This window comes from Xenopus tropicalis, chromosome 4, assembly GCF_000004195.4.
Source record: "Xenopus tropicalis strain Nigerian chromosome 4, UCB_Xtro_10.0, whole genome shotgun sequence".
NCBI lineage: Eukaryota > Metazoa > Chordata > Amphibia > Anura > Pipidae > Xenopus > Xenopus tropicalis.
The window spans coordinates 10,698,526-10,720,692 of NC_030680.2; the positions used below are offsets into that span (position 1 = coordinate 10,698,526).

The 22,167-nt window shown below is 50.1% G+C and overlaps 1 protein-coding gene across 1 annotated transcript; it reads left to right on the plus strand.

Moving 5' to 3' along the window:
- Positions 1-789: 789 nt before the first annotated feature.
- On the plus strand, positions 790-21,943 carry traf6 (TNF receptor associated factor 6). The gene is made up of 7 exons (NM_001008161.2): positions 790-995; positions 12,931-13,258; positions 14,995-15,145; positions 16,235-16,393; positions 17,274-17,345; positions 19,848-19,925; positions 20,175-21,943. Exons 2-7 carry the CDS (start codon positions 12,957-12,959, stop codon positions 21,087-21,089), a joined length of 1,677 nt encoding a protein of 558 aa, NP_001008162.2. The 5' UTR covers positions 790-995; positions 12,931-12,956; the 3' UTR covers positions 21,090-21,943.
- Positions 21,944-22,167: the final 224 nt, after the last annotated feature.

A 22,167-nucleotide genomic window follows, 5' to 3' on the forward strand; every position in this document is an offset into this window, starting at 1 on the left:
ACATAGGGATTCCCCTGTACTAAGCACAATTCAGCAGGAACAGCCCCCTAAGTTTGCCCATAGCCTGTACAGAGAGATACCATAAAACTATGGCACATAGGGATTCCCCTGTACTAAGCACAATTCAGCAGGAACAGCCCCCTAAGTTTGCTCATAGCCTGTACAGAGAGATACCATAAAACTATGGCACATAGGGATTCCCCTGTACTAAGCACAATTCAGCAGGAACAGCCCCCTAAGTTTGCTCATAGCCTGTACAGAGAGATACCATAAAACTATGGCACATAGGGATTCCCCTGTACTAAGCACAATTCAGCAGGAACAGCCCCCTAAGTTTGCCCATAGCCTGTACAGAGAGATACCATAAAACTATGGCACATAGGGATTCCCCTGTACTAAGCACAATTCAGCAGGAACAGCCCCCTAAGTTTGCCCATAGCCTGTACAGAGAGATACCATAAAACTATGGCACATAGGGATTCCCCTGTACTAAGCACAATTCAGCAGGAACATAGCGGCACAGAGATACAGCCCACACATAACCATATCTATATAACATAACACAGTGCTGTTCCCCCAAGCTCTGGATTTCACACACACATCACATTGCGCTCAGACACCCGTTCAGCCCTTGCAGCATCTCCCTCTCTTTTCCCAATTCCGCAGAAAACTCCACACACTCTCTATCCTCCGGGACGTCATAAGGCTCCTCCCAGCGGGCGGGGCTCTCGGTACACTCCGGTCACATGTCTCTGACATCACCACTTCCTCAAAGTCCCTCAGCTCTGGCGGGTACAGTTCCGTCCGTAGAACAGATACCGGAAATTGCACTGGAAAATAATTTCGCACTCAGCGGAAGAGGGAGGAAGCTGAACGGCGCCACTTCCGGAATGAACAGGGCGTGACGTCTGGGAAAAGTTTTCGTGGGGCACCGGGAGAGTGAAGGAAATGGACAAAGGTCCGGAAATGTGACGGAGCGATAGTTCTGGAGGCCGGTGAGTGAGGCGATAGGCTCCTTATACTCATGGCAGCCTGTCCGTATGAACTTTGCACTCTGACTGCTCATTAATGTGATAGGGAGTTACTGGCATGGGCTGCAATAGTCTTCTTATTGGCTGGGGCACTGTCAGAGGGGAACCCCTATAGATCCCAAGCCCTGTGTGTGACAGTAATAGGAGCTCCAGATCCCAAGCCCTGTGTGTGTGACAGTAATAGGAGCCCCAGATCCCAAGCCCTGTGTGTGACAGTAATAGGAGCTCCAGATCCCAAGCCCTGTGTGTGACAGTAATAGGAGCTCCAGATCCCAAGCCCTGTGTGTGACAGTAATAGGAGCTCCAGATCCCAAGCCCTGTGTGTGACAGTAATAGGAGCTCCAGATCCCAAGCCCTGTGTGTGACAGTAATAGGAGCTCCAGATCCCAAGCCCTGTGTGTGTGACAGTAATAGGAGCCCCAGATCCCAAGCCCTGTGTGACTGACAGTAATAGGAGCTCCAGATCCCAAGCCCTGTGTGTGTGACAGTAATAGGAGCTCCAGATCCCAAGCCCTGTGTGTGACAGTAATAGGAGCTCCAGATCCCAAGCCCTGTGTGTGACTGACAGTAATAGGAGCTCCAGATCCCAAGCCCTGTGTGTGACAGTAATAGGAGCCCCAGATCCCAAGCCCTGTGTGTGACTGACAGTAATAGGACCTCCAGATCCCAAGCCCTGTGTGTGACAGTAATAGGAGCTCCAGATCCCAAGCCCTGTGTGTGTGACAGTAATAGGAGCCCCAGATCCCAAGCCCTGTGTGTGACAGTAATAGGAGCTCCAGATCCCAAGCCCTGTGTGTGTGACAGTAATAGGAGCCCCAGATCCCAAGCCCTGTGTGTGACAGTAATAGGAGCTCCAGATCCCAAGCCCTGTGTGTGTGACAGTAATAGGAGCCCCAGATCCCAAGCCCTGTGTGTGACAGTAATAGGAGCTCCAGATCCCAAGCCCTGTGTGTGTGACAGTAATAGGAGCCCCAGATCCCAAGCCCTGTGTGTGACAGTAATAGGAGCTCCAGATCCCAAGCCCTGTGTGTGTGACAGTAATAGGAGCTCCAGATCCCAAGCCCTGTGTGTGACTGACAGTAATAGGAGCTCCAGATCCCAAGCCCTGTGTGTGTGACAGTAATAGGAGCTCCAGATCCCAAGCCCTGTGTGTGACTGACAGTAATAGGAGCTCCAGATCCCAAGCCCTGTGTGTGTGACAGTAATAGGAGCCCCAGATCCCAAGCCCTGTGTGTGTGACAGTAATAGGAGCCCCAGATCCCAAGCCCTGTGTGTGTGACAGTAATAGGAGCTCCAGATCCCAAGCCCTGTGTGTGTGACAGTAATAGGAGCCCCAGATCCCAAGCCCTGTGTGTGTGACAGTAATAGGAGCTCCAGATCCCAAGCCCTGTGTGTGACAGTAATAGGAGCTCCAGATCCCAAGCCCTGTGTGTGACTGACAGTAATAGGAGCTCCAGATCCCAAGCCCTGTGTGTGTGACTGACCGTAATAGGAGCTCCAGATCCCAAGCCCTGTGTGTGTGACAGTAATAGGAGCTCCAGATCCCAAGCCCTGTGTGTGATAGTAATAGGAGCTCCAGATCCCAAGCCCTGTGTGTGTGATAGTAATAGGAGCTCCAGATCCCAAGCCCTGTGTGTGACTGACAGTAATAGGAGCTCCAGATCCCAAGCCCTGTGTGTGACAGTAATAGGAGCTCCAGATCCCAAGCCCTGTGTGTGACTGACAGTAATAGGAGCTCCAGATCCCAAGCCCTGTGTGTGTGACAGTAATAGGAGCTCCCAGATCCCAAGCCCTGTGTGTGACTGACAGTAATAGGAGCTCCAGATCCCAAGCCCTGTGTGTGTGACAGTAATAGGAGCCCCAGATCCCAAGCCCTGTGTGTGTGACAGTAATAGGAGCTCCAGATCCCAAGCCCTGTGTGTGTGACAGTAATAGGAGCTCCAGATCCCAAGCCCTGTGTGTGTGACAGTAATAGGAGCTCCAGATCCCAAGCCCTGTGTGTGTGACAGTAATAGGAGCTCCAGATCCCAAGCCCTGTGTGTGTGACAGTAATAGGAGCTCCAGATCCCAAGCCCTGTGTGTGTGACAGTAATAGGAGCCCCAGATCCCAAGCCCTGTGTGTGTGACAGTAATAGGAGCCCCAGATCCCAAGCCCTGTGTGTGTGACAGTAATAGGAGCTCCAGATCCCAAGCCCTGTGTGTGTGACAGTAATAGGAGCTCCAGATCCCAAAGCCCTGTGTGTGACAGACAGTAATAGGAGCTCCAGATCCCAAGCCCTGTGTGTGTGACAGTAATAGGAGCTCCAGATCCCAAGCCCTGTGTGTGACTGACAGTAATAGGAGCCCCAGATCCCAAGCCCTGTGTGTGACAGTAATAGGAGCCCCAGATCCCAAGCCCTGTGTGTGACAGTAATAGGAGCTCCAGATCCCAAGCCCTGTGTGTGACTGACAGTAATAGGAGCTCCAGATCCCAAGCCCTGTGTGTGACAGTAATAGGAGCTCCAGATCCCAAGCCCTGTGTGTGACAGTAATAGGAGCTCCAGATCCCAAGCCCTGTGTGTGACAGTAATAGGAGCTCCAGATCCCAAGCCCTGTGTGTGACTGACAGTAATAGGAGCCCCAGATCCCAAGCCCTGTGTGTGACAGTAATAGGAGCTCCAGATCCCAAGCCCTGTGTGTGTGACAGTAATAGGAGCTCCAGATCCCAAGCCCTGTGTGTGACTGACAGTAATAGGAGCTCCAGATCCCAAGCCCTGTGTGTGTGACAGTAATAGGAGCTCCAGATCCCAAGCCCTGTGTGTGACTGACAGTAATAGGAGCTCCAGATCCCAAGCCCTGTGTGTGACAGTAATAGGAGCTCCAGATCCCAAGCCCTGTGTGTGACTGACAGTAATAGGAGCTCCAGATCCCAAGCCCTGTGTGTGTGACAGTAATAGGAGCTCCAGATCCCAAGCCCTGTGTGTGACAGTAATAGGAGCTCCAGATCCCAAGCCCTGTGTGTGACTGACAGTAATAGGAGCTCCAGATCCCAAGCCCTGTGTGTGTGACTGACAGTAATAGGAGCTCCAGATCCCAAGCCCTGTGTGTGTGACAGTAATAGGAGCTCCAGATCCCAAGCCCTGTGTGTGATAGTAATAGGAGCTCCAGATCCCAAGCCCTGTGTGTGTGATAGTAATAGGAGCTCCAGATCCCAAGCCCTGTGTGTGACTGACAGTAATAGGAGCTCCAGATCCCAAGCCCTGTGTGTGACAGTAATAGGAGCTCCAGATCCCAAGCCCTGTGTGTGACTGACAGTAATAGGAGCTCCAGATCCCAAGCCCTGTGTGTGTGACAGTAATAGGAGCTCCAGATCCCAAGCCCTGTGTGTGACTGACAGTAATAGGAGCTCCAGATCCCAAGCCCTGTGTGTGTGACAGTAATAGGAGCCCCAGATCCCAAGCCCTGTGTGTGTGACAGTAATAGGAGCTCCAGATCCCAAGCCCTGTGTGTGTGACAGTAATAGGAGCTCCAGATCCCAAGCCCTGTGTGTGACAGTAATAGGAGCTCCAGATCCCAAGCCCTGTGTGTGTGACAGTAATAGGAGCCCCAGATCCCAAGCCCTGTGTGTGACAGTAATAGGAGCTCCAGATCCCAAGCCCTGTGTGTGACAGTAATAGGAGCTCCAGATCCCAAGCCCTGTGTGTGACAGTAATAGGAGCTCCAGATCCCAAGCCCTGTGTGTGACAGTAATAGGAGCTCCAGATCCCAAGCCCTGTGTGTGACAGTAATAGGAGCTCCAGATCCCAAGCCCTGTGTGTGACTGACAGTAATAGGAGCTCCAGATCCCAAGCCCTGTGTGTGACAGTAATAGGAGCCCCAGATCCCAAGCCCTGTGTGTGACAGTAATAGGAGCTCCAGATCCCAAGCCCTGTGTGTGTGACAGTAATAGGAGCCCCAGATCCCAAGCCCTGTGTGTGACAGTAATAGGAGCTCCAGATCCCAAGCCCTGTGTGTGTGACAGTAATAGGAGCCCCAGATCCCAAGCCCTGTGTGTGACTGACAGTAATAGGAGCCCCAGATCCCAAGCCCTGTGTGTGACAGTAATAGGAGCTCCAGATCCCAAGCCCTGTGTGTGTGACAGTAATAGGAGCTCCAGATCCCAAGCCCTGTGTGTGACTGACAGTAATAGGAGCTCCAGATCCCAAGCCCTGTGTGTGTGACAGTAATAGGAGCTCCAGATCCCAAGCCCTGTGTGTGACTGACAGTAATAGGAGCTCCAGATCCCAAGCCCTGTGTGTGTGACAGTAATAGGAGCCCCAGATCCCAAGCCCTGTGTGTGTGACAGTAATAGGAGCCCCAGATCCCAAGCCCTGTGTGTGTGACAGTAATAGGAGCTCCAGATCCCAAGCCCTGTGTGTGTGACAGTAATAGGAGCCCCAGATCCCAAGCCCTGTGTGTGTGACAGTAATAGGAGCTCCAGATCCCAAGCCCTGTGTGTGACAGTAATAGGAGCTCCAGATCCCAAGCCCTGTGTGTGACTGACAGTAATAGGAGCTCCAGATCCCAAGCCCTGTGTGTGTGACTGACCGTAATAGGAGCTCCAGATCCCAAGCCCTGTGTGTGTGACAGTAATAGGAGCTCCAGATCCCAAGCCCTGTGTGTGATAGTAATAGGAGCTCCAGATCCCAAGCCCTGTGTGTGTGATAGTAATAGGAGCTCCAGATCCCAAGCCCTGTGTGTGACTGACAGTAATAGGAGCTCCAGATCCCAAGCCCTGTGTGTGACAGTAATAGGAGCTCCAGATCCCAAGCCCTGTGTGTGACTGACAGTAATAGGAGCTCCAGATCCCAAGCCCTGTGTGTGTGACAGTAATAGGAGCTCCAGATCCCAAGCCCTGTGTGTGACTGACAGTAATAGGAGCTCCAGATCCCAAGCCCTGTGTGTGTGACAGTAATAGGAGCCCCAGATCCCAAGCCCTGTGTGTGTGACAGTAATAGGAGCTCCAGATCCCAAGCCCTGTGTGTGTGACAGTAATAGGAGCTCCAGATCCCAAGCCCTGTGTGTGTGACAGTAATAGGAGCTCCAGATCCCAAGCCCTGTGTGTGTGACAGTAATAGGAGCTCCAGATCCCAAGCCCTGTGTGTGTGACAGTAATAGGAGCTCCAGATCCCAAGCCCTGTGTGTGTGACAGTAATAGGAGCCCCAGATCCCAAGCCCTGTGTGTGTGACAGTAATAGGAGCCCCAGATCCCAAGCCCTGTGTGTGTGACAGTAATAGGAGCTCCAGATCCCAAGCCCTGTGTGTGTGACAGTAATAGGAGCTCCAGATCCCAAGCCCTGTGTGTGACAGACAGTAATAGGAGCTCCAGATCCCAAGCCCTGTGTGTGTGACAGTAATAGGAGCTCCAGATCCCAAGCCCTGTGTGTGACTGACAGTAATAGGAGCCCCAGATCCCAAGCCCTGTGTGTGACAGTAATAGGAGCCCCAGATCCCAAGCCCTGTGTGTGACAGTAATAGGAGCTCCAGATCCCAAGCCCTGTGTGTGACTGACAGTAATAGGAGCTCCAGATCCCAAGCCCTGTGTGTGACAGTAATAGGAGCTCCAGATCCCAAGCCCTGTGTGTGACAGTAATAGGAGCTCCAGATCCCAAGCCCTGTGTGTGACAGTAATAGGAGCTCCAGATCCCAAGCCCTGTGTGTGACTGACAGTAATAGGAGCCCCAGATCCCAAGCCCTGTGTGTGACAGTAATAGGAGCTCCAGATCCCAAGCCCTGTGTGTGTGACAGTAATAGGAGCTCCAGATCCCAAGCCCTGTGTGTGACTGACAGTAATAGGAGCTCCAGATCCCAAGCCCTGTGTGTGTGACAGTAATAGGAGCTCCAGATCCCAAGCCCTGTGTGTGACTGACAGTAATAGGAGCTCCAGATCCCAAGCCCTGTGTGTGACAGTAATAGGAGCTCCAGATCCCAAGCCCTGTGTGTGACTGACAGTAATAGGAGCTCCAGATCCCAAGCCCTGTGTGTGTGACAGTAATAGGAGCTCCAGATCCCAAGCCCTGTGTGGTGACAGTAATAGGAGCTCCAGATCCCAAGCCCTGTGTGTGACTGACAGTAATAGGAGCTCCAGATCCCAAGCCCTGTGTGTGTGACTGACAGTAATAGGAGCTCCAGATCCCAAGCCCTGTGTGTGTGACAGTAATAGGAGCTCCAGATCCCAAGCCCTGTGTGTGATAGTAATAGGAGCTCCAGATCCCAAGCCCTGTGTGTGTGATAGTAATAGGAGCTCCAGATCCCAAGCCCTGTGTGTGACTGACAGTAATAGGAGCTCCAGATCCCAAGCCCTGTGTGTGACAGTAATAGGAGCTCCAGATCCCAAGCCCTGTGTGTGACTGACAGTAATAGGAGCTCCAGATCCCAAGCCCTGTGTGTGTGACAGTAATAGGAGCTCCAGATCCCAAGCCCTGTGTGTGACTGACAGTAATAGGAGCTCCAGATCCCAAGCCCTGTGTGTGTGACAGTAATAGGAGCCCCAGATCCAAGCCCTGTGTGTGTGACAGTAATAGGAGCTCCAGATCCCAAGCCCTGTGTGTGTGACAGTAATAGGAGCTCCAGATCCCAAGCCCTGTGTGTGTGACAGTAATAGGAGCTCCAGATCCCAAGCCCTGTGTGTGTGACAGTAATAGGAGCTCCAGATCCCAAGCCCTGTGTGTGTGACAGTAATAGGAGCTCCAGATCCCAAGCCCTGTGTGTGTGACAGTAATAGGAGCCCCAGATCCCAAGCCCTGTGTGTGTGACAGTAATAGGAGCCCCAGATCCCAAGCCCTGTGTGTGTGACAGTAATAGGAGCTCCAGATCCCAAGCCCTGTGTGTGTGACAGTAATAGGAGCTCCAGATCCCAAGCCCTGTGTGTGACAGACAGTAATAGGAGCTCCAGATCCCAAGCCCTGTGTGTGTGACAGTAATAGGAGCTCCAGATCCCAAGCCCTGTGTGTGACTGACAGTAATAGGAGCCCCAGATCCCAAGCCCTGTGTGTGACAGTAATAGGAGCCCCAGATCCCAAGCCCTGTGTGTGACAGTAATAGGAGCTCCAGATCCCAAGCCCTGTGTGTGACTGACAGTAATAGGAGCTCCAGATCCCAAGCCCTGTGTGTGACAGTAATAGGAGCTCCAGATCCCAAGCCCTGTGTGTGACAGTAATAGGAGCTCCAGATCCCAAGCCCTGTGTGTGACAGTAATAGGAGCTCCAGATCCCAAGCCCTGTGTGTGACTGACAGTAATAGGAGCCCCAGATCCCAAGCCCTGTGTGTGACAGTAATAGGAGCCCCAGATCCCAAGCCCTGTGTGTGACAGTAATAGGAGCTCCAGATCCCAAGCCCTGTGTGTGACAGTAATAGGAGCTCCAGATCCCAAGCCCTGTGTGTGACAGTAATAGGAGCCCCAGATCCCAAGCCCTTTGTGTGACAGTAATAGGAGCTCCAGATCCCAAGCCCTGTGTGTGACAGTAATAGGAGCTCCAGATCCCAAGCCCTGTGTGTGACTGACAGTAATAGGAGCCCCAGATCCCAAGCCCTGTGTGTGACTGACGGTAATAGGAGCTCCAGATCCCAAGCCCTGTGTGTGTGACAGTAATAGGAGCTCCAGATCCCAAGCCCTGTGTGTGTAACAGTAATAGGAGCTCCAGATCCCAAGCCCTGTGTGTGACAGTAATAGGAGCTCCAGATCCCAAGCCCTGTGTGGTGACTGACAGTAATAGGAGCTCCAGATCCCAAGCCCTGTGTGTGACAGTAATAGGAGCTCCAGATCCCAAGCCCTGTGTGTGACTGACAGTAATAGGAGCTCCAGATCCCAAGCCCTGTGTGTGACAGTAATAGGAGCTCCAGATCCCAAGCCCTGTGTGTGACTGACAGTAATAGGAGCCCCAGATCCCAAGCCCTGTGTGTGACAGTAATAGGAGCCCCAGATCCCAAGCCCTGTGTGTGACAGTAATAGGAGCTCCAGATCCCAAACCCTGTGTGTGACAGTAATAGGAGCCCCAGATCCCAAGCCCTGTGTGTGACAGTAATAGGAGCTCCAGATCCCAAGCCCTGTGTGTGACAGTAATAGGAGCTCCAGATCCCAAGCCCTGTGTGTGACTGACAGTAATAGGAGCTCCAGATCCCAAGCCCTGTGTGTGACTGACAGTAATAGGAGCCCCAGATCCCAAGCCCTGTGTGTGACAGTAATAGGAGCTCCAGATCCCAAGCCCTGTGTGTGACTGACAGTAATAGGAGCTCCAGATCCCAAGCCCTGTGTGTGACTGACAGTAATAGGAGCCCCAGATCCCAAGCCCTGTGTGTGACAGTAATAGGAGCCCCAGATCCCAAGCCCTGTGTGTGACAGTAATAGGAGCTCCAGATCCCAAGCCCTGTGTGTGACAGTAATAGGAGCCCCAGATCCCAAGCCCTGTGTGTGACAGTAATAGGAGCTCCAGATCCCAAGCCCTGTGTGTGACAGTAATAGGAGCTCCAGATCCCAAGCCCTGTGTGTGACAGTAATAGGAGCTCCAGATCCCAAGCCCTGTGTGTGACTGACAGTAATAGGAGCTCCAGATCCCAAGCCCTGTGTGTGACAGTAATAGGAGCTCCAGATCCCAAGCCCTTTGTGTGACAGTAATAGGAGCCCCAGATCCCAAACCCTGTGTGTGACAGTAATAGGAGCTCCAGATCCCAAGCCCTGTGTGTGACAGTAATAGGAGCTCCAGATCCCAAGCCCTGTGTGTGACAGTAATAGGAGCTCCAGATCCCAAGCCCTGTGTGTGACAGTAATAGGAGCTCCAGATCCCAAGCCCTGTGTGTGACAGTAATAGGAGCTCCAGATCCCAAGCCCTGTGTGTGACTGACAGTAATAGGAGCTCCAGATCCCAAGCCCTGTGTGTGACAGTAATAGGAGCTCCAGATCCCAAGCCCTTTGTGTGACAGTAATAGGAGCCCCAGATCCCAAACCCTGTGTGTGACAGTAATAGGAGCTCCAGATCCCAAGCCCTGTGTGTGACAGTAATAGGAGCCCCAGATCCCAAGCCCTGTGTGTGACTGACGGTAATAGGAGCTCCAGATCCCAAGCCCTGTGTGTGTGACAGTAATAGGAGCTCCAGATCCCAAGCCCTGTGTGTGTAACAGTAATAGGAGCTCCAGATCCCCAGCCCTGTGTGTGACATTAATAGGAGCTCCAGATCCCAAGCCCTGTGTGTGACTGACAGTAATAGGAGCTCCAGATCCCAAGCCCTGTGTGTGACAGTAATAGGAGCTCCAGATCCCAAGCCCTGTGTGTGACTGACAGTAATAGGAGCTCCAGATCCCAAGCCCTGTGTGTGACAGTAATAGGAGCTCCAGATCCCAAGCCCTGTGTGTGTGACAGTAATAGGAGCTCCAGATCCCAAGCCCTGTGTGTGACTGACAGTAATAGGAGCTCCAGATCCCAAGCCCTGTGTGTGACAGTAATAGGAGCTCCAGATCCCAAGCCCTGTGTGTGACTGACAGTAATAGGAGCTCCAGATCCCAAGCCCTGTGTGTGACTGACAGTAATAGGAGCCCCAGATCCCAAGCCCTGTGTGTGACTGACAGTAATAGGAGCCCCAGATCCCAAGCCCTGTGTGTGACTGACAGTAATAGGAGCTCCAGATCCCAAGCCCTGTTTGTGACAGTAATAGGAGCTCCAGATCCCAAGCCCTGTGTGTGACAGTAATAGGAGCTCCAGATCCCAAGCCCTGTGTGTGACAGTAATAGGAGCTCCAGATCCCAAGCCCTGTGTGTGACTGACAGTAATAGGAGCCCCAGATCCCAAGCCCTGTGTGTGACAGTAATAGGAGCTCCAGATCCCAAGCCCTGTGTGTGACAGTAATAGGAGCCCCAGATCCCAAGCCCTGTGTGTGACTGACGGTAATAGGAGCTCCAGATCCCAAGCCCTGTGTGTGTGACAGTAATAGGAGCTCCAGATCCCAAGCCCTGTGTGTGTGACAGTAATAGGAGCTCCAGATCCCAAGCCCTGTGTGTGACAGTAATAGGAGCTCCAGATCCCAAGCCCTGTGTGTGACAGTAATAGGAGCCCCAGATCCCAAGCCCTGTGTGTGACTGACAGTAATAGGAGCTCCAGATCCCAAGCCCTGTGTGTGACTGACAGTAATAGGAGCTCCAGATCCCAAGCCCTGTGTGTGACAGTAATAGGAGCTCCAGATCCCAAGCCCTGTGTGTGACTGACAGTAATAGGAGCCCCAGATCCCAAGCCCTGTGTGTGACAGTAATTGGAGCTCCAGATCCCAAGCCCTTTGTGTGACTGACAGTAATAGGAGCTCCAGATCCCAAGCCCTGTGTGTGACTGACAGTAATAGGAGCTCCAGATCCCAAGCCCAAGAAGCAGAGGAAAGCCAGTAACAGGGAAAGCCGTAAATCAGTAATGGGCAGGCAGCGGCATATATAAATATAACCAAGCTGCTACTATGCACCGGGCGCTACTATGCACCGGGCGCTACTATGCACCGGGCGCTACTATGCACCGGGCGCTCCTATGCACCGGGCGCTCCTATGCACCGGGCGCTCCTATGCACCGGGCGCTCCTATGCACCGGGCGCTTCTTTTCACTGAGTGCTACTATGCACCGGGCGCTTCTTTTACACTGAGTGCTACTATGCACCGGGCGCTTCTTTTACACTGAGTGCTACTATGCACCGGGCGCTTCTATGCACCGGGCGCTTCTATGCACCGGGCGCTACTATTCACCGGGCGCTTCTATGCACCGGGCGCTACTATGCACCGGGCGCTACTATGCACCGGGCGCTTCTATGCACCGGGCGCTCCTATGCACCGGGCGCTCCTATGCACCGGGCGCTCCTATGCACCGGGCGCTCCTATGCACCGGGCGCTTCTTTTCACTGAGTGCTACTATGCACCGGGCGCTTCTTTTACACTGAGTGCTACTATGCACCGGGCGCTTCTTTTACACTGAGTGCTACTATGCACCGGGCGCTTCTATGCACCGGGCGCTTCTATGCACCGGGCGCTTCTATGCACTGAGTGCTACTATGCACCGGGTGCTACTGTACACTGAGTGCTACTATGCACCGGGTGCTACTGTACACTGAGTGCTACTATGCACCGGGCACAGGAATACGTGCAGCTCACACTGGCAGGAACAACACTTGCTTCATATACAATAATGCACCCGTGTAGCACCCACTAGCACCTCACTGTACTGCCCCCCCCACCCCACAGTATATATATATATATATATATATATATATATATATATATATAATCTCCCTTATTCACACACCCACTCGCGTGCGGCCAAACAGGACGATCCCAGAACTCCACACCCACCCGTAGCACGTGCTGCAATTCCAGTTACTGATCCACCCGGGGACTGTGCCAGGTAGGTAATTAGCAGGGGCGAGAGCTTCCCCAGCCCAGCACTCTAGGGAAGGCATGTCCTGATGCTTATGTAGCAGAGACATTGTGAGTGTTGTAGTTCAGCAATACACGGAGAGCTACAGGTTGTGCCTATGTCCCACTAGCTAGGGGATTTCACGGCACAGGAATGTAGTAAGGAATGCTTTGGCTTCCCAGGCTGCACTGCAAACACAATGGCTTTGTCTCTTTATGGAGTGAAACTTGAGCCCAGTACAGGGACATCTCACAGCTCTCTATGCACTTATATAGGAATTTAGGACCAAGGTGAACTGTCACTTTGATAAAAATCCCCATGTCTAAACTGCTACTGTCTCAGGCTGACTGGCCATAGCCATCCTTAGTCCCACCCATAGCCCTCCTCTTGTGTTATAACCCAAAATCCTATCCCTATGCTTCCTAACAGCCTGTACATACTCTTCCTGCATTTAGGACTGATGTTACAGCTTGTTTATAATCTGATTTTTGTCCCCCCCCCCAGCTGACGAGTCCTGCCCCCCCATTACTATGAGTATCCTGAACTGTAGGCCCAGTTTCGACGGGGTAGATACGGACGACGCCTGCTGTGGGGCTATGGCCAGCGCTTGCTGCGTGAACACCAAGGAAGATGGTGAGAGTCCCTCAGCCGGATCCCCCAGCGGGACCCCACAAAGCCTGGTTTTGGAGGACGTTCAGGGCTACGACGTGGAGTTTGATCCTCCCTTAGAAAGCAAGTACGAGTGCCCCATCTGCCTCATGGCTCTGCGGGAAGCTGTACAGACACCCTGCGGCCATAGGTTTTGTAAGGCCTGTATCCTCAAATCTATCAGGTGGGTCAACTGTCTGAGCTGTTCTTGGGAGGCAAGCAAATGTCTGCCGCCATCTTTCTGTGGGTACAGTTTTATGATATTTCTCTGTACAGGCTATGAGCAAACGTAGGGGGCTGTTCCTGCTGAATTGTGCTTAGTACAGGGGAATCCCTATGTGCCATAGTTTTATGGTATCTCTCTGTACAGGCTATGAGCAAACTTAGGGGGCTGTTCCTGCTGAATTGTGCTTAGTACAGGGGAATCCCTATGCTGCCATAGTTTTATGGTATCTCTCTGTACAGGCTATGAGCAAACGTAGGGGGCTGATCCTGCTGAATTGTGCTTAGTACAGGGGAATCCTTATGCTGCCATAGTTTTATGGTATCTCTCTGTACAGGCTATGAGCAGACTTAGGGGGCTGTTCCTGCTGAATTGTGCTTAGTACAGGGGAATCCCTATGTGCCATAGTTTTATGGTATCTCTCTGTACAGGCTATGAGCAAACTTAGGGGGCTGTTCCTGCTGAATTGTGCTTAGTACAGGGGAATCCCTATGTGCCATAGTTTTATGGTATCTCTCTGTACAGGCTATGAGCAAACTTAGGGGGCTGTTCCTGCTGAATTGTGCTTAGTACAGGGGAATCCCTATGTGCCATAGTTTTATGGTATCTCTCTGTACAGGCTATGAGCAAACTTAGGGGGCTGTTCCTGCTGAATTGTGCTTAGTACAGGGGAATCCCTATGTGCCATAGTTTTATGGTATCTCTCTGTACAGGCTATGAGCAGACTTAGGGGGCTGTTCCTGCTGAATTGTGCTTAGTACAGGGGAATCCCTATGTGCCATAGTTTTATGGTATCTCTCTGTACAGGCTATGAGCAAACTTAGGGGGCTGTACCTGCTGAATTGTGCTTAGTACAGGGGAATCCCTATGTGCCATAGTTTTATGGTATCTCTCTGTACAGGCTATGAGCAAACTTAGGGGGCTGTTCCTGCTGAATTGTGCTTAGTACAGGGGAATCCTTATGCTGCCATAGTTTTATGGTATCTCTCTGTACAGGCTATGAGCAGACTTAGGGGGCTGTTCCTGCTGAATTGTGCTTAGCACTGGGGAATACTCAGGCCAGACTGGCAATCTGTGGGTTCTGGTAAATGCCAGAGGGGCTGCTGTAAGATGCCACAGACCTAGAGCCAATAATTTTTTAGAGCCTCCCTTTTCCATTTAAAATGTGTCCACGCCCCCCAGTAGTTACATAACAGGTTTATGAAATACTGTTGCAACAGTCACAAACACAACAGAACTTGCCCTTGAACTTTACTTTACTTTGCACATTCGGCAAGCGAATTTACCTCTGTACACAAGGACGCTGGTGTGAATTTATGAATGCTCGTGGGGGGGGTGGCTACGCTCTGTGGGGGGTGGCTACGCTCTGGGGGGGGATGGCTACGCTCTGGGGGGGGGGGTGACTATTCGCTGGGGGGGTGACTATGCTCTCTCTGAAGGGGGGTGACTATGCTCTCTCTGAAGGGGGGTGACTATGCTCTCTCTGGGGGGGGTGACTATGCTCTGGGGGGGGTGACTATGCTCTGGTGGGGTGGCTACGGTCTGGGGCGTGGCTACGGTCTGGGGCGTGGCTACGCTCGGGGGGGTGACTACGCTCGGGGGGATGACAATACTCTGGGGGTGGGGGGCTACGCAGAATCCAGGCGCTGGGCACTGTTAGACCTCTCCATTTTCCAGCTTCTGATTATCTGTTTCAGGGACGCAGGTCACAAGTGCCCAGTGGATAATGAGAGTCTCATGGAGAACCAGCTGTTCCCGGACAATTTTGCCAAAAGGGAAATTCTTTCTTTAAGGGTGAAGTGCCCCAGCCAGGGCTGCACAGAGACCATGGAGCTCAGGCATCTAGAGGTAAGAAAGCCAGTCTGAATACTTGCTTTAACTCCTTTAGCCCTGGGGAAGCGTCTTAAAGGGGTAGGTCACCTTTAATACTCCTCTTAGTAAGTTCTAGAATACCCTATTCCTAGCAACTTTTCAATTGGTCTTCATTTCACTTAATGTTTCTAAATTATTTGCCCTCTTCTTCTGCCTATTTCCGTCTTTTCAAATGCTGGGCCCCCCCATTTGAAAACTGGAAAGAGGCAGAAGAGGAAGAGAAATAATGAAGACAAGTAAAGAATTGGGCATTTTTTGCAGAACTGCATTGGGAACACCCGTTGCTCTACTGTCTGGGTGGCAACTATGGCAGGAGCAGTATAACACGAAGCAGGGAAGCATCAGGGGATGTCTTCTGACTTGCTAACGTAAAGGGAAACTAAAGCTTAACTAAAGAATTAGTCTAGAAATGTTGTACATTAAGTTTTGGGGTTCTGTACCAGCCCAAGGCCCCCACAGCCCTTTAGCAGGGACGATCTGTGCTCCTGAAGATGCCCCCAGTAGCCCCCCATCTTCTTTTCTGCTGATTCCCGGCACATACTCTGGGCTGCTGGCACTTACCTGCACTATGGGACCCATTCACTATATATAGAATATAATTGTCACAATATAATAATATAACACAGATTATTACTGCATGGCAGCTCAGAAACCAATGCAGTCTGCATCAGAAATTAATAATCAGCCCCGTAGCATCACTTTTGTTTACTTACCGCTATGAGAGACAAACCTCATTGTCTGCTTGATAATTACCCACAACCCCCAAGCTCAGCTTCTCAACAGCAGCCCGGAGCTCACTGAGCATGTGCAGTGCCACTGACACTCCTAATAGATTCTAGTGTGGAGACCACCTGTAACGACTTTAAATTATTGGCTCATTACTGTAGAGATGCTGAACCGTTTGGCTGGTTCTCTTCTTGAGTTCGATCAGGCCGCCGCCCCGACAAAATGCTACCTGCTGATTGGCTGCTATGGGTTACTGCTCCTGGGGAAACTTAGTGCCTTATATTACATAGGGCGATACTTGTATTTTTTGTATCTTATCTGTATGAATTCATTTTGCAGCGTCACTTGGTGCGGTGCGATTTTGCCGGCGTCGAATGCTCCCAGTGCCAGAGCTCCTTCCCGAAGTATTCCTTGCAGAAGCACAAGTTCGAGGAATGTCCCAGGCGCCAGATATTCTGCGAAAATTGTGCTGTGGCAATGGCGCTTGAAGACAAGTTGGTATGTACTTTTTAGGCGATTTAAAGGGGTAGTTCACCTTTAAATTAACTCTTAATATGATGTTAACATTGATATTCTGAAACAATTTGCAGCTGGTCATCTTTTTTTTCAGCTATTTAGCTTTTTGTTCAGCAGCTCTCCCTTTAGCCCTGGTGGCTAGGGTCTGATTTGCCCTAGCAACCAGGCAGTGGTTTAGACAAGAGATGGGAATATGAATAGGAGAGGGCCTGCATATAAAAGTGAAGTAATAAAACCGTAGCCTCACAGAGCAGTAGTGTTTGGCTGCCGGGGTCAGTGACCCCCGTTTGAAAGCTGGAAAGGGGCAGAGAAAGGCAAATAATTTCAAAACTATAAAAAAATAAATAAGACCAATTGCAAAGTTGCTAGGAATAGGACATTCCATAACATACTGAAGTTACCTTAAAGGTATACCAACCCTTTAATGTAGCTGATCATGGGTGGGGCTAAAGCTCTGATACTCCGTCTCTGTGTTCCACTCACTGGGGGTCATTTATCACTGGGCAAATTTGCACATGGGCAGTAACTCATGGCAACCAATCACTTTGTTGTATTCATTTTTCTACCTGCAGCTGCCTGAGAAATGCCAGTTGCTGGTTGGTTGCTATGGGCTACTGCCCATGGACTAATCTGCCCAGTATTGATAAATGAGCCCCACTGTATTTAGCAGATTCTCGGTGGTCATGTTTGCCCAATCACAAGCTGTCCTGCTATTTCTACAGTTGAAGATAAATCAGTCATAGACCTCTGCAGGCAGCAGTGCTGCAAATAAACCTGTGTGCTTGTGCGACACTCTCACAGGGGGCGCTCTTCATTCTCTCCATTGGTTTCCTCTCTCCCTTTTGTTTTTCCTGTGTTTTAGAATCACGATCAAACCTGCCCTTTGGCCTACGTGACATGTGAATACTGTCAGACCAATCTCATCCGCGAGCAGGTAAGTACCTGGCCTGCACATTGCACAAACAGGGAAAATCATTGGCTGTTATACAATCTAAATGCAGCTATCCAGAATGCTCAGGACCTGGGGTTTCCCGGATAATGGGTCTTTACATAAGTTGGATCTCCATACCTTAAGTCTACTAAAAAATCATGAAAACATTAATTAAACCCAATGGGACTGTTCTGCCCCCAATAAGGGGTAATTATATCTTAGTTGGGATCAAGTACAGGTACTGTTTTATTATTACAGAGAAAAGGGAATCATTTAACCATTAAATAAACCCAATAGGGCTGTTCTGCCCCAATAAGGGGTAATTATATCTTAGTTGGGATCAAGTACAGGTACTGTTTTATTATTACAGAGAAAAGGGAATCATTTAACCATTAAATAAACCCAATAGGGCTGTTTTGCCCCCAATAAGGGGTAATTATATCTTAGTTGGGATCAAGTACAGGTACTGTTTTATTATTACAGAGAAAAGGGAATCATTTAACCATTAAATAAACCCAATAGGGCTGTTTTGCCCCCAATAAGGGGTAATTATATCTTAGTTGGGATCAAGTACAGGTACTGTTTTATTAGTACAGAGAAAAGGGAATCATTTAACCATTAAATAAACCCAACAGGGCTGTTCTGCCCCAATAAGGGGTAATTATATCTTAGTTGGGATCAAGTACAGGTACTGTTTTATTATTACAGAGAAAAGGGAATCATTTAACCATTAAATAAACCCAATAGGGCTGTTCTGCCCCAATAAGGGGTAATTATATCTTAGTTGGGATCAAGTACAGGTACTGTTTTATTATTACAGAGAAAAGGGAATCATTTAACCATTAAATAAACCCAATAGGGCTGTTCTGCCCCCAATAAGGGGTAATTATATCTTAGTTGGGATCAAGTACAGGTACTGTTTTATTATTACAGAGAAATGGAAATCAGTTTAAAAAATATGAATTATTTAATTAAAATGGAGTCTATGGGAGAGGGCCATCCCTTAATTCAGGGCTTTCTGGATAATGGGTTTCCAGATACTGCTGCTACAGGTATGGGAAGTCGAAGCTAAGAGCTAGATCTAGTACACACCAAGAACCTGTCAAATTTAGAAGCTCTTCCTTTGGAATTATAGGTAAAGGTGACCATACACGGGCAGATTTCAGCTGCTGATTCGGGTCCTTCAGACCGATTCGGCAGCTTATCTGCCCCTTTATGGGCACCCCCAACCGCCCCATGTCTTGATCAGGCAGGTTTGATTTTCTTTCGGATCAGGGACCACATTGGTGGTAGGCTCCGAGGGTGCCTATGCCCGCTGTTTTCATTCAAACATTTGGGCCTAGGCATATTGCCCACCTTAGGCGGGCATATCGGGAAAAGACCTGCTCAATTGGTGACCTTGCCAAACGAGCTGATTCATGTACAGCCACTTTTACTTATGACTACTGGGAAGAGAAAACTGAATATTCCTACAGCTGTCTGAGGCCAATAAAAGGCAGAATAATTCGATATGAAACTTCCCGCCATCTGTATAACTCCCATTAGGCTCAAACTAATGGGACGCAGTTGGTGCCTTACATGTAGATAGACTAGAGGCGACTTCTTTCACCAAACGAGCAGATTGCAGTGTGTATGGCCACCTTAAGCTGAAGAGCAGGACGGCGTTATTAGCAAGCTGAAGCCAGACCTTAGGAGATGGTACCAGCGCGATGCCTAGGTATGGGTACCTGCATAGAATAATAAGGGATCTGAGTCTGATGTGAAGCAGGGGTATTATGCCGGGACCCCCGGAGGCACCTGGAGGGAGCAGGAAACTACAGGTTGGTGGCTAGAAAGTCAGCTGCATCTTTGGTGGCCATAACCCTGTCATATGAAAGAAGTCGCCCGTAGTCTGTCTGCATGTAAGGCACAACTGCGTCCCATTAGTTTGAGCCTAATAGGAGTTATACAGGTGGTTGGAAGATTTATATTGAATTACTCTGCCATTTATTGGCCTCAGATGGCTGAAGGCATATTCAGTTTTTCCTTCCCAGTAGTCATGAGTAAGGTTTGCTATTCTAGCAATTCACTGATAACTCTGAATTAATTTCCCAGTTGCACTTGCCCTTTAAATTATGCCACAGTGCTGGATCCCTATAGATGTACGGCAGCATTCCAAGATTCTTGTAAAGCAGAGGTAGAGACCACACGCACCGGAAGACTTTGGCCGGGGAGCTTACACCATATAATATGCCTATATAACCTCGCCCACTTCTGTAGGGCCCCTGGGCTCTCTACATAATGCCCAGATCCCTTGTTGGGGGTTTTACAGTTCAGGAATAAATGTGGCCTTTGCATTACATAGTAACATAGTAAGTTGGGTTGAAAAAAGACATACGTCCATCACGTTCAACCATAAAAATTACAAGAACTCCAAATCCCCCCCCCACCCCTTGCTTTATGTTCCGTGTAACTCTGTATATTTCCATTCTGCTTACAGATATTGGGTTACTTTTTGTGTTTCAGATGCCAGCTCACTACAGTATGGATTGCACCATGGCTCCCATCCCCTGCATGTACTATGAGTTTGGATGTACAGAAAAGGTACATTTACCCTTTATAAGTTCCGCTTTTCATATGAATCCTGCAGTTATTTTTTCTCTGGCCACTAGAGGCAGCACATTAAATGACATTCATATGAACTCATTTTGGTTAGGAATCTGATCAGTAGTGTTAGCATTGTATAAAAGTTCATTAAGTGGAACATGAGTGCCACCTTATGGACAAGTGTCAGTATTGCATCTGTCTTGGTTTTGCTGTCCCACTGACTTTCCTTCTCTTTCTTTGGTTTAGATGCAGAGGAATGATCTGGCCCGGCACCTACAGGAGTTCACCCAGGCACACATGCGCATGATGGCCCAGACCCTGCGCAGCTTCAGCAGCTCCGTAACTCCAACCAGCCACATGCCCGATATCTCATTCTGTGACCCCAGCCAGTTTGAGCCTGCCCCCCCATCCGTGGCCACTGTCCACTCCACCCATACGCCGTCCCAGAATGACTGTACACAGGAGACCAGGAACCTCCGGGAGACCATTGAGCAGCTGGAAGGCCGCCTTGTGAGGCAGGACCACCAGATCCGCGAGCTCATAGCCAAGATGGAGACTCAGTGCACCTACGTGAATGAACTCAAACACACCATCCGTTCTCTGGACAACAGACTGGGCGAGATGGAGTCGCAGCAGTGCAGTGGGATCTTTATATGGAGGATCAACAATTTCAATTCACTCCTGAAGAACCAAGAAGAGGAGCGGCCGGTGGTTATTCACAGCCAAGGGTTCTACACCGGGAAGCCTGGATATAAGCTTTGCCTAAGGCTGCACCTCCAGCTTCCCAGCGCCCAGCGATGCGCCAACTACATCTCCTTGTTTGTCCACACAATGCAGGGCGAGTACGATAGCCTCCTACCTTGGCCGCTCCAGGGAACCATCCGTCTGTCTATCCTAGACCAATCAGAAGGAGTCGCTATGCAGGACCAAGAGGAAGTGATGGACACCAAGCCAGAATTGCTGGCCTTCCAGAGGCCAACGGTGGCGAGAAACCCCAAGGGCTTCGGCTACGTCACCTTCATGCACCTACAGGCGTTAAAGCAGCGGCAATACGTGAAAAACGACACCCTCCTCGTGCGCTGCTCAGTGACTACTCACCTGGATCTGATCAGCCCCCGCCGGGAGGGCTTCCAGCCACGCAGCGGAGACGGGGCCCTATAGTCTTGGACCGAGGTGCAGTCACATGATCCTGAGTTCTCGAGCTGACTCGCCTGGCACGTGGCTTTGCTATGCAGGGAGTTGTAGACTGAATTCTCCGAACCGAACAAACCCAATTAAATCAGAGTGGCCCATTTTACATGGAATACAGCTTTATTTTATTTCTACTGGTAACCAGTGTGGGGTCTAAAGGGTATTTCCTCTTGCTGTCTGCTGCCATGTACTATAGGGGGCTGCTAGCGTACGGACGGAACACATTCTTCTGCTGGAATGGGCCCTCCGCCTGGCACCGGCGCCTACATGGGATTTATCTTTCTCATTGGAAATGATCTACTACAGGGTTCCTTGGCGGAACACAATAAGGCTCATTTACAGCACGGGGAGCTCTGTGGCTTATGGGGGAGTCATAGAGAACCGTGGCAGCATTATTAATGTGTTATTAAAGCTTGTATGAAACGGAAAGGGATTTATTAATAAGAGCAATCATGAGATAATGGCGTCAGCCTCTGTAAGCACAGGGAATCCAAAGCCTTAGGCCCTGCTAATTGGCTGCTAATTTGGACTTACTTGACCAAATTTGCAGGCAATTAGCCCATTTCTGGGTCACAGTAATTCACTTTTCTGATCAGTCTGGGTGGGAAATGTGTAAAGCATAAGGCCATAATATTCAGTCTGTGCTAGTGGCATTGTGCAGCCTCCTGTGTCACCTGATCAGACCAAGTGGGGCCCTGTGGGCACATTACCATGTATTGGCATTTAACTGGTTAAAGCAAAATGGTTTCATGTCACAGCCCACGATATATTGTAAGGATATATACTGTTTCCGTTTATATAGCTACAATATATTGGTTTATATATTCTGTGTTTCCTTCTCCTTATATTTCAGCCTGCTGCAGTTTCACATTCAGCCTGCAGAGGGCAGCAGATAACAACATTGTGGTGAGATTTTCCAGCAATGTCCCAACTATTGTACAAATACAACCCCCCCCCAATATGTTATAGTTGCCCCCCCCCACCCTTTAACATACGCATGAATTCAATATCTTAAGTGGTTAATCAGCCAATGATAGACATGCATGCT